Source organism: Nycticebus coucang, chromosome 18, assembly GCF_027406575.1.
Source record: "Nycticebus coucang isolate mNycCou1 chromosome 18, mNycCou1.pri, whole genome shotgun sequence".
Classification (NCBI taxonomy): Eukaryota; Metazoa; Chordata; class Mammalia; order Primates; family Lorisidae; genus Nycticebus; species Nycticebus coucang.
In genome coordinates this window covers 9,718,107-9,732,515 of record NC_069797.1, presented here as the reverse complement: position 1 = coordinate 9,732,515, position 14,409 = coordinate 9,718,107, and the positions used below count along the sequence as shown (strand labels likewise).

General features: G+C 41.3%; 1 protein-coding gene and 1 pseudogene across 15 annotated transcripts in view; one reads left to right on the top strand and one right to left on the bottom strand.

Annotated features, from left to right (window-relative positions):
• The window catches only part of NCOR1 (nuclear receptor corepressor 1), a 203,810-nt gene that overhangs the window by 167,677 nt on the left and 21,724 nt on the right, over positions 1-14,409 (bottom strand). For 14 of the 15 annotated variants that reach the window (XM_053568551.1, XM_053568563.1, XM_053568559.1 and 11 more), the window contains exon 2: positions 8,344-8,521. In XM_053568551.1, coding sequence (XP_053424526.1) covers positions 8,344-8,451 — 108 coding nt within the window. In that variant the 5' untranslated portion in view covers positions 8,452-8,521. Of the gene's footprint in view, positions 1-8,343; positions 8,522-8,903; positions 8,920-14,409 lie in introns of those variants that run through there. The other variant, XM_053568552.1, reaches the window with a different exon arrangement.
• LOC128571009 (selenoprotein K-like) lies at positions 10,028-10,316 on the top strand (annotated as a pseudogene).

Below are 14,409 nucleotides of genomic sequence, written 5' to 3'. Positions count from 1 at the left end.
GCTCGCTTCGGCAGCACATATACTAAAAGTAAGGAGAAATGGCTTGGCACCCGTGCTCAGTGGTTAGGGCACCAGCCATATACTCCAGTGGCTAGAGTGTTCAAACCCGGCCTAGGCCAGCTAAAACAACAATGACAACTGCAACAACAACAAAAAATAGCCAGGTGTTGTGGCGGGCACCTGTAGTCACAGCTACTACTTGGGAGGATGAGGCAAGAGAATCACTTAAGCCCAAGATTTTGAGGTTGCTGTGAACTGTGACACTACAGCACTCTACCCAGGGTGACTCTATCTCAAAAAAAAAAAAAAAAGAGTAAGGAGTATGCTTCTAGCTATGAGCAGGTAACACTACTCAGAATTACCCTCCTACAGTAACTAGCTAAAATATTAAGATACCCAGCCTGAGCAAGAGCGAGACCCCATCTCTAAAAATAGCTAGGTGTTGTAGCAAGCCCCTGTAGGCCCAGCTACTTAGGAGGCTGAGGCGAGAGTATCACTTGAGCCCAAGAGTTTGAGTTGCTATAAGCTGTGATGCCACTGCACTCTACCAAGGACAACGAAGTGAGACTCTGGCTCAAAAAATAGTAATAAAAATAAATAAAACAAAATAAAATGTTAGACATAATGTAGAAATGACTTTCATACATTGGAGAAGAGGTAGCACAGGACTTGACCTCTGAGAGAAGTGCAACAATCAAGGTGAGCCTTAACCTACCATACCCCAGGCTTTGTGCCCAGAGTCAATTTCCAAACTGGAGCCAAGGGAAAGTACCCAAATAGTGGCATGCCACAATCACGGTTACAAAGGAAACAACAGTGCAGGTTCACAGATGCCAGGTGAATAGAGTATGTGAGGAAGGAGAGAGTTACAAAAAGAAAGGATTCCTAAAATCGGAATTTGGGTTCCCTTAAGTCTTTGCCTCAATTCTAATCTGTAAATGCACAGGAAGGAAAGCCACAAGGTTGGGCTAAGAATAATTTCTGATGAAGAAACAATTAGAGGGAACGCTAAAGCAAACAATTCAGGAGATCCATAAGGGCCAGAACTCATTCAAATTTCCTTTAACAAGAATGAAGAAACCTCACTGAATACTCAGATAGATATCTTAGAGTAAAACATTTATTAGCTACCCCAGAGAAGACAAACTTAGAAGTGGGGGGATAAATTAGACCTAGAAAAAAGGCAACTTTAGACTTGCCCTAATACAGTGGTTCTCAACCTGTGGGTCGCAACCCCTTTTTAACAATGAAAATACATCATGGCACTAGGAAGGTTGAGAACCACTGCCCTAAGAGTTGAAAAATAAGCCTCAAAAGTAACTGAACTGCCTACCAGGGGAATCCAACTCTTTTTCTTTTCTTTTTTTTTTTAATTTCAGATTAATATGAATTAAGTTTTTCTCTTGGGCATTTATTAGTTTGCCTACTGGCTTCATATTGGTATTGAAAACACTGGATTCTTGCTTTTCCATTCTTGTGATACTTTACTAAAGAGAATGTTCTCTAACTCCATCCAGGTCAATACAAAAGATGTAAAGTCTCCACCTTTTTATAGCTGAATAGTATTCCATAGTACACATATACCACAGTTTATTAATCCATTCATGGGTTGATGGCCACTTGGGTTATTTCCACATTTTAGCGATGGAGCTGCATTAATCAATCTAGTGCAAATGTCCTTATGATAAAATGTGTTGTTGTTTTTTTGTTTGTTTGTTTTTGCAGTTTTTGGCTGGGGCTGGGTTTGAACCCGATACCTCTGGCATATGGGGCCAGCATCCTACTCCTTTGAGCCACAGGCACTGCCCTAAAATGTTTTGTTTGTTTGTTTATTTTTTATTTTCTGAGTAGATGCCTAGTAATGGGATTGCAGCACCAAACAGAAAGTCTATTTTGAGTTCTTTGAGGATTCTTCATACTTCTTTCCAAAGAGACTGTCTTAGTTTTCAATCTCACCAAAAGTGTTCCCTTTTCTCCACACTCTCACCAGCATCTGCAGCATTGGGACTTTGTGATGTGGGCCATTCTCACTGGGGTTAGGTGATTTTTCAAGGTAGTTTTGATTGCATTTCTCTGATCATTGGGATAATAAGCATTTTTTCATGTTAGCCTCTGTCTTCCTCAGAGAAGGTTCTGTTCATGTCTCTTGCCCAGTGATGGGATTGTTTGTTCTTTTTTTGTTGATTAATTTGAGTTCTCTATAGATTCTAGTTATCAACCCTTTGTCAGATTCATGACATGCAAATATCCTTTCCCATTCTGAAAGCTGTCTATTTGCTTTAATTCTTGTGACACCAACTCTCTCTCTTTTTTTTGAGACAGAGCCTCAAGCTGTCGCCCTGTGTAGAGTGCCATAGCATCATAGCTCACAGCAACCTCCAACTCCTGGGCTCAAGCCAATCTCCTATCTCCGCCTCCCAAGTAGCTGGGACCACAGGCGCCCGCCACAACGCCTGGCTATTTTTTGGTTGCAGCCGTCATTGTTGTTTGGTGGGCGCGGGCTGGATTCGAACCCGCCAGCTCAGGTGTATGTGGCTGGCGCCTTAGCCGCTTGAGCCACAGGTGCCGAGCCCCAACTCTCTTTCTTTGTAGGAATACAATAAAAGCCAGCACTAAAAAAGGGTAAAATTCACAATGTTCACCTTTCAATCAAAAATGAAAAATCTAATACAGGTACCTGTAATGAAACTTCACCAGAAGAAATTAACAAAAGGTTAGAAAATATAGAAGAAAAATATGTAGGGCGGCACCTGTGGCTCAAAGGAGTAGAGCGCCAGCAGGCAGTGGTGGGTTCAAACCCAGCCCTGGCCAAAAACTGCAAAAAAAAAAAAAAAAAAAAGAAGAAGAAGAAAAATATGCGACCATGAAGCAACAGCAAAATAAAGCTAATGGATTTAGAAAAAACAGGGTAGAGAGAATAGAAAACCATTGACCTGTAGAAGTATAAGGGAAAATAGGGGGAGAGAAAATAGAAAAAGGCATTTGAAGAAATAATGGCCCCAAATTGCCCAAATTTTTTTGAAAATTATAAATCCACAGAGTCAAGATGTTTAGTGAATGCCAAACGCAATGACATATTCACTCAAAAAGCACAAGGGCACATAACAATCAAACTGTAGAAAAACAGTGACAAACAGAAAAATCTTTGGTTTTGTTTGTTTTTCCTGAGACAGTCTCACTATGAGGGCATCACAGCTCACAGCAACCTCGAACTCTTAGGCGAAAGTGATTCTCTTGCCTCAGCCTCCCAAGTAGCTGGGACTACAAGCACCCACCACAACCCCTGGCTATTTTTTGGTTGTAGTTGTCTTTGTTGTTTGGCAGGCTGGATTTGAACCCGTCACTGCTGGTATATGTGGCTGGTGCCCTAGCTGCTGAGCTACAGGTGCGAGCCAAAGAGAAAAATCTTAAAAGTAACCAGGGGGGCGGCGCCTGTGGCTCAGTCTGTAAGGCGCCGGCCCCATATACCGAGGGTGGCGGGTTCAAACCCGGCCCCGGCCAAACTGCAACCAAAAAATGGCCGGGCGTTGTGGCGGGCGCCTGTAGTCCCAGCTACTCGGGAGGCTGAGGCAAGAGAATTGCTTAAGCCTAGGAGTTGGAGGTTGCTGTGAGCTGTGTGAGGCCACAGCACTCTACTGAGGGCCATAAAGTGAGACTCTGTTTCTACAAAAAAAAAAAAAAAAAGTAACCAGGGGATGGGGGTAGAAGTGGGGGGTGTGGGTGGGGAGGAGAGATAAGTTTTATATATAAATGAACAAAGATAAGAATTGACCACAAAGTTCTAGTCAGAAACCATAGAAGCCAGAATACAAGGAAATGACATCTTTTAAAGTGAAGAATGTAACTGTCAATTTAGAATTCTACATAGACTGAAAATAGTTTTCAAAAATAAAGTTGAAATAAAAACTTTTCCAGGAAAACAAAAGCTGAGAGAATTCATTGCCCAGAGTCCTATACTAAAAGAAATAAAGTTCTTCAAGTGAAAATACAATGATATCAGAAGGAAACTTGAATATATATAAAGGCATGAAGAACGTAAGAAATGGTATATATGTAGGCAACTATAGAAAAAAAGAAAACAATAAGAGCAGTAATCAGTGAAAAAGCAGAAAAAATAGTGAAAATCATCAACACCAAAAATAGTTCTTCGAAGGAAAGAATCTATTAAATTGATAAACCTAGGTAGACTGATTAAAAAGAAATAAAACACTTATCTGCAACATGAAGAACAGCATCACATCTCAAAAACATAAGGAATACTGTAATAATTTATGTCAATAAATCGAATACCTTAATAAAACTTACCAAAACTACTCAAGACAACAAAAGAGAATCTGAATATAAATATTAAGGAAATTGAAGACCAAGCACCATGGCTCATGCCTGTAATCCCAGCACTTTGGGAGGCCAAGGCAGGACTACTTGAGGGAGGCCAGGTGTTTGAGACCAGCCTGGGCAACTCAGTGAGACCCCATCTCTACAAAAAGTAAAAAAAAAAAAATTAGCTGGGCATGGTGGCATATGCCTCTAGTCCCAGCTACTTGGGAGGCCAAGGATCACTTTAGCCCAGGAGTCTGAGGTTACAGAAAAGCTATGATCATGCCACTGCTCTCCTTCCTGAGCAACAAAGTGAGACACTAAGTCAAAAAATAAAAAAAGAAAGAAAATGAGTTCATAATTTAAACTCTTTCCAAAAAGAAAATTCTAGGCCCAATGGCATCACTTATAAATTCTATAAAGGAAGGATCTAAGGAAGAAAAAAATACCAATCCTATACAAACTCTTTAAGAAAATGTAGCAGGAAGGAATATTTTTCAAGCTAACATCATTCTTAAACGATGAAAAATTAAACCTCAACCTTACTTGCACACCACATACAAAATTTAATTCAAAATGGATGGTAGATCTAAATGTAAAACCTAAAATTATAAAACGTAGAGAAGAAACATAGGTGAAAATCTTAGTGGCTTTGCATTTGGCAAAAACTTCTTAGTAATGATGCAAAAAGCACAAAATATAAAATACAAAAATAATATATTGAGGGCGGCGCCTGTGGCTCAGTCGGTAAGGCGCCGGCCCCATATACCGAGGGTGGTGGGTTCAAACCCGGCCCCGGCCAAACTGCAACCAAAAAATAGCCGGGCGTTGTGGCGGGCGCCTGTAGTCCCAGCTACTCGGGAGGCTGAGGCAAGAGAATCGCTTAAGCCCAGGAGTTGGAGGTTGCTGTGAGCTGTGTGAGGCCACGGCACTCTACTGAGGGCCATAAAGTGAGACTCTGTCTCTACAAAAAAAAAAAAAAAAAAAAAAAAAAAAAAAAAAAAAATAATATATTGAACTTGATAAAAAGTAAACACATAAACTCTCCAAAGGACACTGTTCACTAAGGCAATACCTCTTTAAGTAATCTCGCTACAATAAACAGATACGTTTTCAAAATAATTTTACTTATAGTAAGCAACAACTGGAATGGATGGCTCCATAAACAAATTGTGGTATACACAATAACAAAAAGGAATGAACTACTGAGATGTGCCAGGCATAGATAAATCTCAGAAATATTATGGGAAGCAAAGAGGCCATAGACTACAGAGTTCATACAAAACTCAAATACAATCTAATCTTACAGAAAGTAAGTCAGTGATTTCCCAAGAGCTGAGGTCAGTAGGAAGTGGGGCAGGAAGACCGTCTTGGATGGGGTAACAAGGAACTTTCTAGGGCCAAGGTTCTCAACCTTTCTAATGCCACAACCCTTTAATATATAGTTCCTCATGTTGTGGTGACCCCAACCATAAAATTATTTTCATTGCTACTTCGTAATAGTAATTTTGCTACTGTTATGAATGGTAATGTAAATATCTGATATGCAGGATGTATTATTATTGTTACAAAGGGGTCCCAACCCACAGGTTGAGAACCGCTATAGGGTGATATAACTGTTCTTTATCTTCATTTTGGTGATGGGATGTATGGCGCATAAGTCTGTCAAAATTTGCTGCAACATACACATACAATGAGTACATTTTATTACATAAACTATAAAGTTAATTTTAAAAACAAAGCAGCAACAATAATCTAGAAAATTGGTAATCAGGTAAATAGTATCAATGTAGGCAGGACCTACAAGCAAAATTCAATGCTCAATCATAATAAAAATTATCAAACCAGGGCTCGGTGCCCATAGCACTGTCATTATAGCACCAGCCACATGCACCAAGGGTAGGGTTTGAACCCAGCCCGGGCCATCTAAACAACGACAACTGCAACAAAAAAAATAGCCGGGTGTTGTGGCGGGCACCTGTAGTCCCAGCTACCTGGGAGGCTAAGGCAAAAGAATGCTTAAGCCCAAGAGTTTGACATTGCTGTGAGCTGTGACACCATACCACTCTACTGAGGGTGACATAGTGAAATTCTGTCTCAAAAAAAAAAAATTATCAAACCATGAATAGAAGATAACTTCTTTTTTTTTTTTTAGAAACAGTCTCAAGCTGTCACCCTTGGTAGAGAGCTGTGGCATCACAGCTCACAGCAACCTCCAACTCCTGGGCTAAGGCAATTCTCTTGTCTCAGCCTCCTGAGTAGCTGGGCCCACAGGCGCCCACCACAACATCCAATATTTTTTTGTTGCAGTTTGGCCGGGGCTGGGTTCGAACCCGCCACCCTTGGCATATGAGGCCGGCGCCCTAACCAATGAGCCACAGGCGCTGCCCAGAAGATAACTTCTTCAACCAAAAAAGGATATTAACAAAAACATGCAACTAACATTATACTTACTGGTGAAAAGAGAAAATGTTACTCTACACAGGATCAATATAAGGAAGTCCATTCTTACTCTGTAACAATGGCCACACTTCAAAGGAGTCCTCAGTAGCATCTAATAGTATTCAATTATATTTCTCTGAGAAATCTGCTTGCTTATTCTTTCAGATGACCATTTTTCATTCCTTCCTTTCCTATTTTCTTTTTTTTTTTTTTTTTTTGAGACAGAGTCTGAAGGTGTTGCCCTGGATAGAGTGCTATGGCATCATACCTCACAGCAACCTCCAACTCTTGGGCTCAAATGATCCTCCTGCCTCAGTTTTTCTATTTTTAGTAGAGATGGGGTCTCGATTTTGCTCAGACTGGTCTCCAACTCGTGAGCTCAAGTAATCCACCTGCCTCAGTCTCCCAGAATGCTAAGATTACAAGCATAAGCCACCACGCTGGCCCCTTTCCTATTTTCTTAAAACCTCTTACACCCCCTACTCTGGTCCATCTGAACTGACCATTTCACCTCCTACTTTGTTTTTTTTGTTTGTGACAATTTCACTTTATCACCCTCGGTAGAGTGCCATGGCATCATAGCTCATACCAACCTCAAACTCTTGGGGCTCAAGTGATTCTCTTACCTCAGCCTCCTACGTAGCTGGGACTACAGGCACCCGCCATAACACCCAGCTACTTTTTTTTTCTAAAGAGACGAGGTCTCACTCTGGCTCAGGCTGGTCTGGAACTCATGAGCTCAAGCAATCCAACCGCTTCAGCCTCCCAGTATGCTAGGATTATAGGTGTGAGCCACCACACCCGGCCAACCTCCTAGTTTGTTTTTCACAAGATAAATCAATATATAAACTTCTCCTATCATATAAATCTTCTTATTTACAAATCTCAAAATAGAAGCTTTTATCCTGGTCACCACGCTAGAGAAACCAAATTATCTGGCCAACTTAAAACTCAACCAGGACTTGGAGAATAAACATAGATCTTTAACCGAAAAACTCAAGGCAATTGATACTTTTCTATCCATCAACAACACCTACAAACAGAAGCAAAGATTCATTCAATCTCTGAAATCTAGCATAAAGTCATAAGAAGACAGACATAATTAATTCCCAATCTTTCTTCTCCATCTTTGAAAATGGTTCTTACCATTAAAAAAATAAAAACAAACAAAAAGAGTGTATTTGGGGGGCAGTGCCCGTAGCAGTGGTTATGGCACCGACCACACGCACTGATGGTGGCGGGTTCAAATCCGGCCTAGGCCGGCTAAAACATCAATGGCAACTGCAACAACAACAAAAAAACAAATGGCCAGGCATTGTGGCAGGCACCTGTGGTCCCAGCTACTTGGGAGGCTGAGGCAAGAGACTTGCTTAAGCCCAGAAGAGTTTGAGGTTGCTGTGAGCTATGGCAGCACAGCACTCTACTGAGGGCGACATAGTAAAACTCTTGTCTCACCCCCCCCCAAAAAAAAAAAAAAGAAAGAAAGAAAAGTGTATGTGGTTTCCCACCAACAAATGTATTAAATAGGAAAAGTAAAGAAAAACACAAGATACATACACAGTTTACATACCATTTTTTCCTTACCTGCTGGTGGCGGGTATTGGGAAAGGTATACTGGACAGAGTGGGAAGGATAACGACTTTGTTCTGTGCTGAATGCTCCTTGGTTGGGAGGATAACCTGAACTTGACATTATCAGTAGAGAAGTCCTCACCAGGCTGTGAGATCAAGTCCAACAAACAATCATGTTTCTAGGAAACCACCTAAACAGGATGAGACATAGAATTCATAAGAATTAAACTAGCAAGTAAAATTCTAATAAATAACTAGCTATGTAAATAAAACAATGACGGGCGGCGCCTGTGGCTCAGTGAGTAGGGCGCTGGCCCCATATGCCGAGGGTGGCAGGTTCAAACCCAGCCCCGGCTAAACTGCAACAAAAAAATAGCAGGGCGTTGTGGCGGGCGCCTGTGGTCCCAGCTGCTCGGGAGGCTGAGGCAAGAGAATCGCGTAAGCCCAAGAGTTAGAGGTTGCTGTGAGCCGTGTGATGCCACGGCACTCTTGGGCTTACCCGAGGGCGGTACAGTAAGACTCTGTCTCTACAAAAAAATAAATAAATAAATAAATAAAACAATGACAAGTCACCTTTTCCTCATGTAATTACTTAATATGAGTTACTGAAGTTTAAAAAACATTGATGAGTCATTTCCTTTACACTTAAACAAGGTTCTTTAGGGTGGCGCCTGTGGCTCAAGGAGTAGGGCGCTGGCTCCATATACTGGGGTGGTGGGTTGAATCCCGCCCCAGCCAAAACTGTAAAAAAAAAAAAAAAAAGTTCTTTAATATATGACAAATAATATAATTACCTAAAGTAATAAAATCTTAGCATAGGACCTGCGACATAGCAGCTGTTCAGTAAATGCTTTTCTGTAAGTATCTAACAAATACAGCAGAACCTCTGTAAACTGACCACCCAAAGAACTGAAACAAATCGGTCAACGTAACATCAGGCCTACTGTGCTGATACATACATGTGGTGCACGTTCAGTCTATGAAAATTAGGTCAATGTAAGGAGGTGGTCAATATAGGGAGGGATTCAACTATAGAGGTTCTACCGTATGCATATATTATAAAAAATATATATACATGGGGCAGCACCTGTGGCTCAGTGAGTAGGGCGCTGGCCCCATATACCAGGGGTAGCGGATTTGAATCCAGGCCCGGCCAAACTCCAACAAAGAAATAGCCAGGCATTGTGGCGGGCACCTGTAGTTCCAGCTACTCGGGAGGTTGAGGCAAGAGAATCAGCTAAGCCCAAGAGCTGGAGGTTGCCGTAAGCTGTGATGCCAAGGCACTCTACCGGGAGCGACACAGTGAGGCTCTGTCTCTAGGGGGAAGAAAAAAAAAAAATATATATATATATATAGAGAGAGAGAGAGAGAGAGAGAGAGACATGATTGCAAGAGGGACTTTACCTAACAAATGCAATCAGTGTAACCTGGCTTACTGTACCCTCAATGAATCCCCAACAACAACAAAAAAAAATACACACACACACACACACACACGGTCCTAAATTTTATAGCTGTGAAAAAGTCAATTGTAGGCTGGGTGCAGTGGCTCACACCTGTAATCCCAGCACTTTGGGAGGCCTAGACAGGAGAATCACTTGAGCCCAGGAGATAAAGACAAGCCTGGGCAACAGAGCAAGACCCCATTACTATTAAAAAAAAAATCAAGTAGCACAGAAGCCGGGAAAGGAGGCAAGATGGTTTACATCTGGAATGGACAAGTGCAGGAAACCTGGAGTCAGTCTCCATGACAATTATCTTTGATAACAGATTTCTTCTGGGGAATAGTTGAGTATGTGGTTTTGTTTTTCAAAACTCTGCTTCAGCAAAGTGTTAAGAAAAGAAGCAGCTGTGGAAACTCATCTGATTCCAGATTTGATGATGTAAGAAGGCCAACCAGGAAATCCTTCCCAGAGAATCAATCCTCTGCATGCCCCCAATCTTCCAATGGCTGGTGGATGAGGAAGATATGTATGTCTGCTCTAAGAAGCAGGCAAATGGACAAGCACATTCATAGCAGAAGGAAACCATCAAGTGGAGGGCTGACCACAGAGGACAAGTAGATGAATGTGTGCATCTAAACAAAGATTGCTGTGTCTTCACAAATGAATGAGGCCATACTGGGGATTCTCTCTGCAGGGAACGGGCCTGACTGACCATAATTCTATAAATGCACTTTTGTTTCATCTTTTTTATATAGTTTATTAAAGTGTTAATAGTTTTAATATTTTTAGGTTGCAAAATGAATTCTTCATCTTTATGTAATTAAATCACAAACTCTGAAGAAATACAAAGGTGTGCATTCAGTTCTCTTAGTGTCATCTTTTTCAATTTCTGAAATATTGTTCATTGTCACTTTGTTCTCCTTTATAAATAAATCACATTGTGGCTCTGCGCCCATACCTCAGTGAGTAGGGCACCAGGTGAATTCCAGACTGGCTCAGGCCTGCTAAACAACAGTGACAACTGCAACCAAAAAACAGCCAGGCACTGTGGTGGGTGCCTGTAGTAGCAACTACTCGGGAGGCCGAGGCAAGAGAATCACTTAAGCCCAAGAGTTGGAGGTTGCTGTGAGCTGTGACGCCACTACACTCTACCAAGGGCGACAAAGTGAGACTCTGTCTCAAAAAAAATTTTTTTTTTTATTGAACAGTACACTACTACCTACCAACACTAATCTAAACACTGGCACAGAAGGATGACCAAGATATACTTACTGGGAAGGGACGCGGACAGTAAATAATTGTGAAATAATATGATAAAGTACTACAAATAAAATAAGGTTATTGGCAAAGAAGGGGAAGGCATGAGGGAGTGAGGTGCTTAGAGAAAAAAAGCTAGGATGACCATAAGTTGTTGATTTCCTTACAGTCCCAATTTACACCTCTTGTCCAGTCTAGTAGAATTATTAATTACGTTCTACTTATTCTTAAAGTTGTCTCAGTTTGGGTAATAAATTATATTCTAAGGTGACTTTTCGTGTTGAAGCTTGAGAGATGAGAAGAGCTCCATGTTTCAAAACAGATACACCTCTCCTCACCTAAAAGAGACAAGAGAAGAGCATTCTGGGAGGAGGTACTACAGAGGTCAAGGAAAAAACAAATTGGCAAAGCCAAGAAGGCTAAAGGAGTGAGGAAAAGAGGGACATAGATGAGCCCTAAAAACAGTAGAGGATAGCACACAGAACTTTGGCAAACTGTTTTTTCAGAAATTAAAATTTCTGCTCTCATTTCCCTCTCCCTCCTTCTGTGTATTTCTGAATATCAATCCCTTTCTCCCCATGTTTTCTGAGCTACAGTCTCACCTTGTCACCCTCGATAGAATGCTGTGGCATCGCAGGTCACAGCAACCTCAAACTACTGGGCTCAAGGGATTCTCTTGCCTCAGCCTCCCAAGTAGCTGGGACTCTAGGTTCCCACCACAACACCCAGCTATTTTTTAGAGATAAGGGTCTCACTCTTGCTCAGGCTGGTCTCGAACCCATGAGCTCAGGCAATCCACTGGCCTCAGCCTCCCAGAGTGCTAGGATTACAGGCATGAGCCACTGTGCCCAGCCCCTTTCTCCCTTTTTTATAAATATTCATCCTAGAATCCATAACTTGTTTTAACTTTGAAAGACATTCTCCATTCCCAAATTATAAAAATACTCTTCTACATATTCCTCTTCTGCTTTTTAAAGTTTATTATTATTATTATTTAGCTCCTTAATAATGTAGTTTTTTTTTTCCTCTAAAAAGGGATCTAATTATATCCTTTTCTTTCCTAACTAGTTAATTATCTCAACAAAACACTTATTGAACATGTTTGTCATTCTGTACAGATCTAAAATTCTACCTGTCTCAGCGCCCATAGCACAGTGGTACGGTGCCAGCCACGTACACCAAGGCTGGCGGGTTTGAACCCTGCTAAACAACAATGACAACTGTAACAAAAAATAGCCAAGTGTTGTGGCAAGCGCCTGTAGTCCCGGCTACTGAGGAGGCTGAGGCAAGAGAATCGCTTAAGCCCAAGAGTTTGAGGTTGCTTTGAGCTGTGATGTCACAGCACTCTACCAAGGGTGACACAGTGAGACACTATCTCAAAAAAATAAAAATAAAAATAAATAAATAAATAAAATTCCATCCTATTACAGCTCAGCATTAACTCATAGGTATATACCATAAAGAAACTCATACGCTTACTTATAAAGAGTATTTACTACAGCACTGCAATAGGAAAACTTGAGAAAAACCTAATTCCTGTCAATAAAATGTATCAGTTGTAGGCGGCGCCTATGGCTCAAGGAGTAGGGCGCCGGTCCCATATGCCGGAGGTGACGGGTTCAAACCCAGCCCTGGCCAAAAACCACAAAAAAAAAAAAAAGTATCAGTTGTAGTATACTCACATAATAAAAAACTATACAGCATTTACAATGAAGTAACTAAAGCTTCACATTTCAAAACAGATAAACCTCAACACAGTAAAGTTGAGAATTTACAAACTGATATTCACATATGCTACAAATACAGGAAACAATACTAATAGTTTATAATCCACATATAATAAAAGCATAAACACATGTAAAATATAGTCAGCTGGCTCAGCGCCCCTAGCACAGTGGTTAGGGCGCCAGTCACATACACCAAGGGTGGCGGGCTTCAACCCTGCACGGGACAGCTAAACAACAATGACAACTGCAACAACAAAAAAAATAACCAGGCGTGGTGGGCACCTGTAGTCCCAGCTACTTGGGAGGCTGAGGCAAGAGTATCACTTAACGCTAAGAGTTTGAGGTTGCTGTGAGCTGTGATGCCACCGCACTCTACCCAGGGTGACATAGTGAGACTGTCTCAAAAAAAAATTACGTTTTCTAAATCTCTGATAGCAGGTAGATGGACATTTATTACTCTTTGCATGTTTCTATGTGGTACATAAAGAAAAAAGCAATCTCTATATTCCCACTTATCATGATTCTAGACTCACTAATTTGAAGTTTGGCTTTTCTTGTGCCAGTGTTAGACTTTTCAAATTACTATAGCATTATGACATTTTTTATGAAATAGGCCCAGTTTTCCCCTCACTGTGCTTTGAAAGCCTTTAGAGATATTCTACCACATTTTCTTTCATATAAGCATGCAAATCAGCTTGTCAGGTAGCATAAGAATTCTGGATAGGAACACTACTTAATTTACAGACTCACTAAAGGGAGAACATACACTTTTATGATACTGGTTACTCCCATGATTACATATGTTTATGTTGTAAGATAGCAATTAAACTGTGTGCGGACACATAATTAAGACAGGTGCATCTGGGAGGCACCTGTGGCTCAGTAAGTAGGGCGCCGGCCCCATATGCCGAGGGTGGCGGGTTCAGGCCCAGCCCCGGCCAAACTGCAACAAAAAATAGCCGGGCGTTGTGGCGGGCACCTGTAGTCCCAGCTGCTCGGGAGGCTGAGGCAAGAGAATCGCGTAAGCCCAAGAGTTAGAGGTTGCTGTAAGCCGTGTGACGCCACGGCACTCTACCCTAGGGTGGTACAGTGAGACTCTGTCTCTACAAAAAAAAAAAAAAAAAGACAGGTGCATTTTACATACACAGTATATGATAGGGAATAGTACATATGATAAAAAAATATATATTGATACGTCTGACAAGTTTACAAACTCATTCTAAGAAAAGTGCTACATACCTCATTGCTGAATGTCACCATGGTCACTTTCAAAGTACTCCCCTTGGGAAGCTATGGACCAACACCAGTACTTGAACGCCACCCTTCAAAGCAATTTTGGAACTCTTTTTCTGGAATAGGCCAACAGAGTTGTCATCATGTTACCTGTGATGTCCTGACAAGTCATCAAAATGTCTTCCTTTCAATATTTCCTTTATTTTCGGGTAGAGAAAAAAGTCATCAAGGGCCAGATCAGGTGGGTAGGTAGGGTGTTCCAAAAGAGTTGTTTATTGGCTAAAAACTCCCTCACAGATGGTGCTGTGTAAGCTGGTGCACTGTCATGAGTTGCTGGCAAAAATTTCAGGTCATATACATCTAACTTTTTCACACAGCCTTTTCAGCACTTCCACATAAGAAACTTGGTTAACTGGT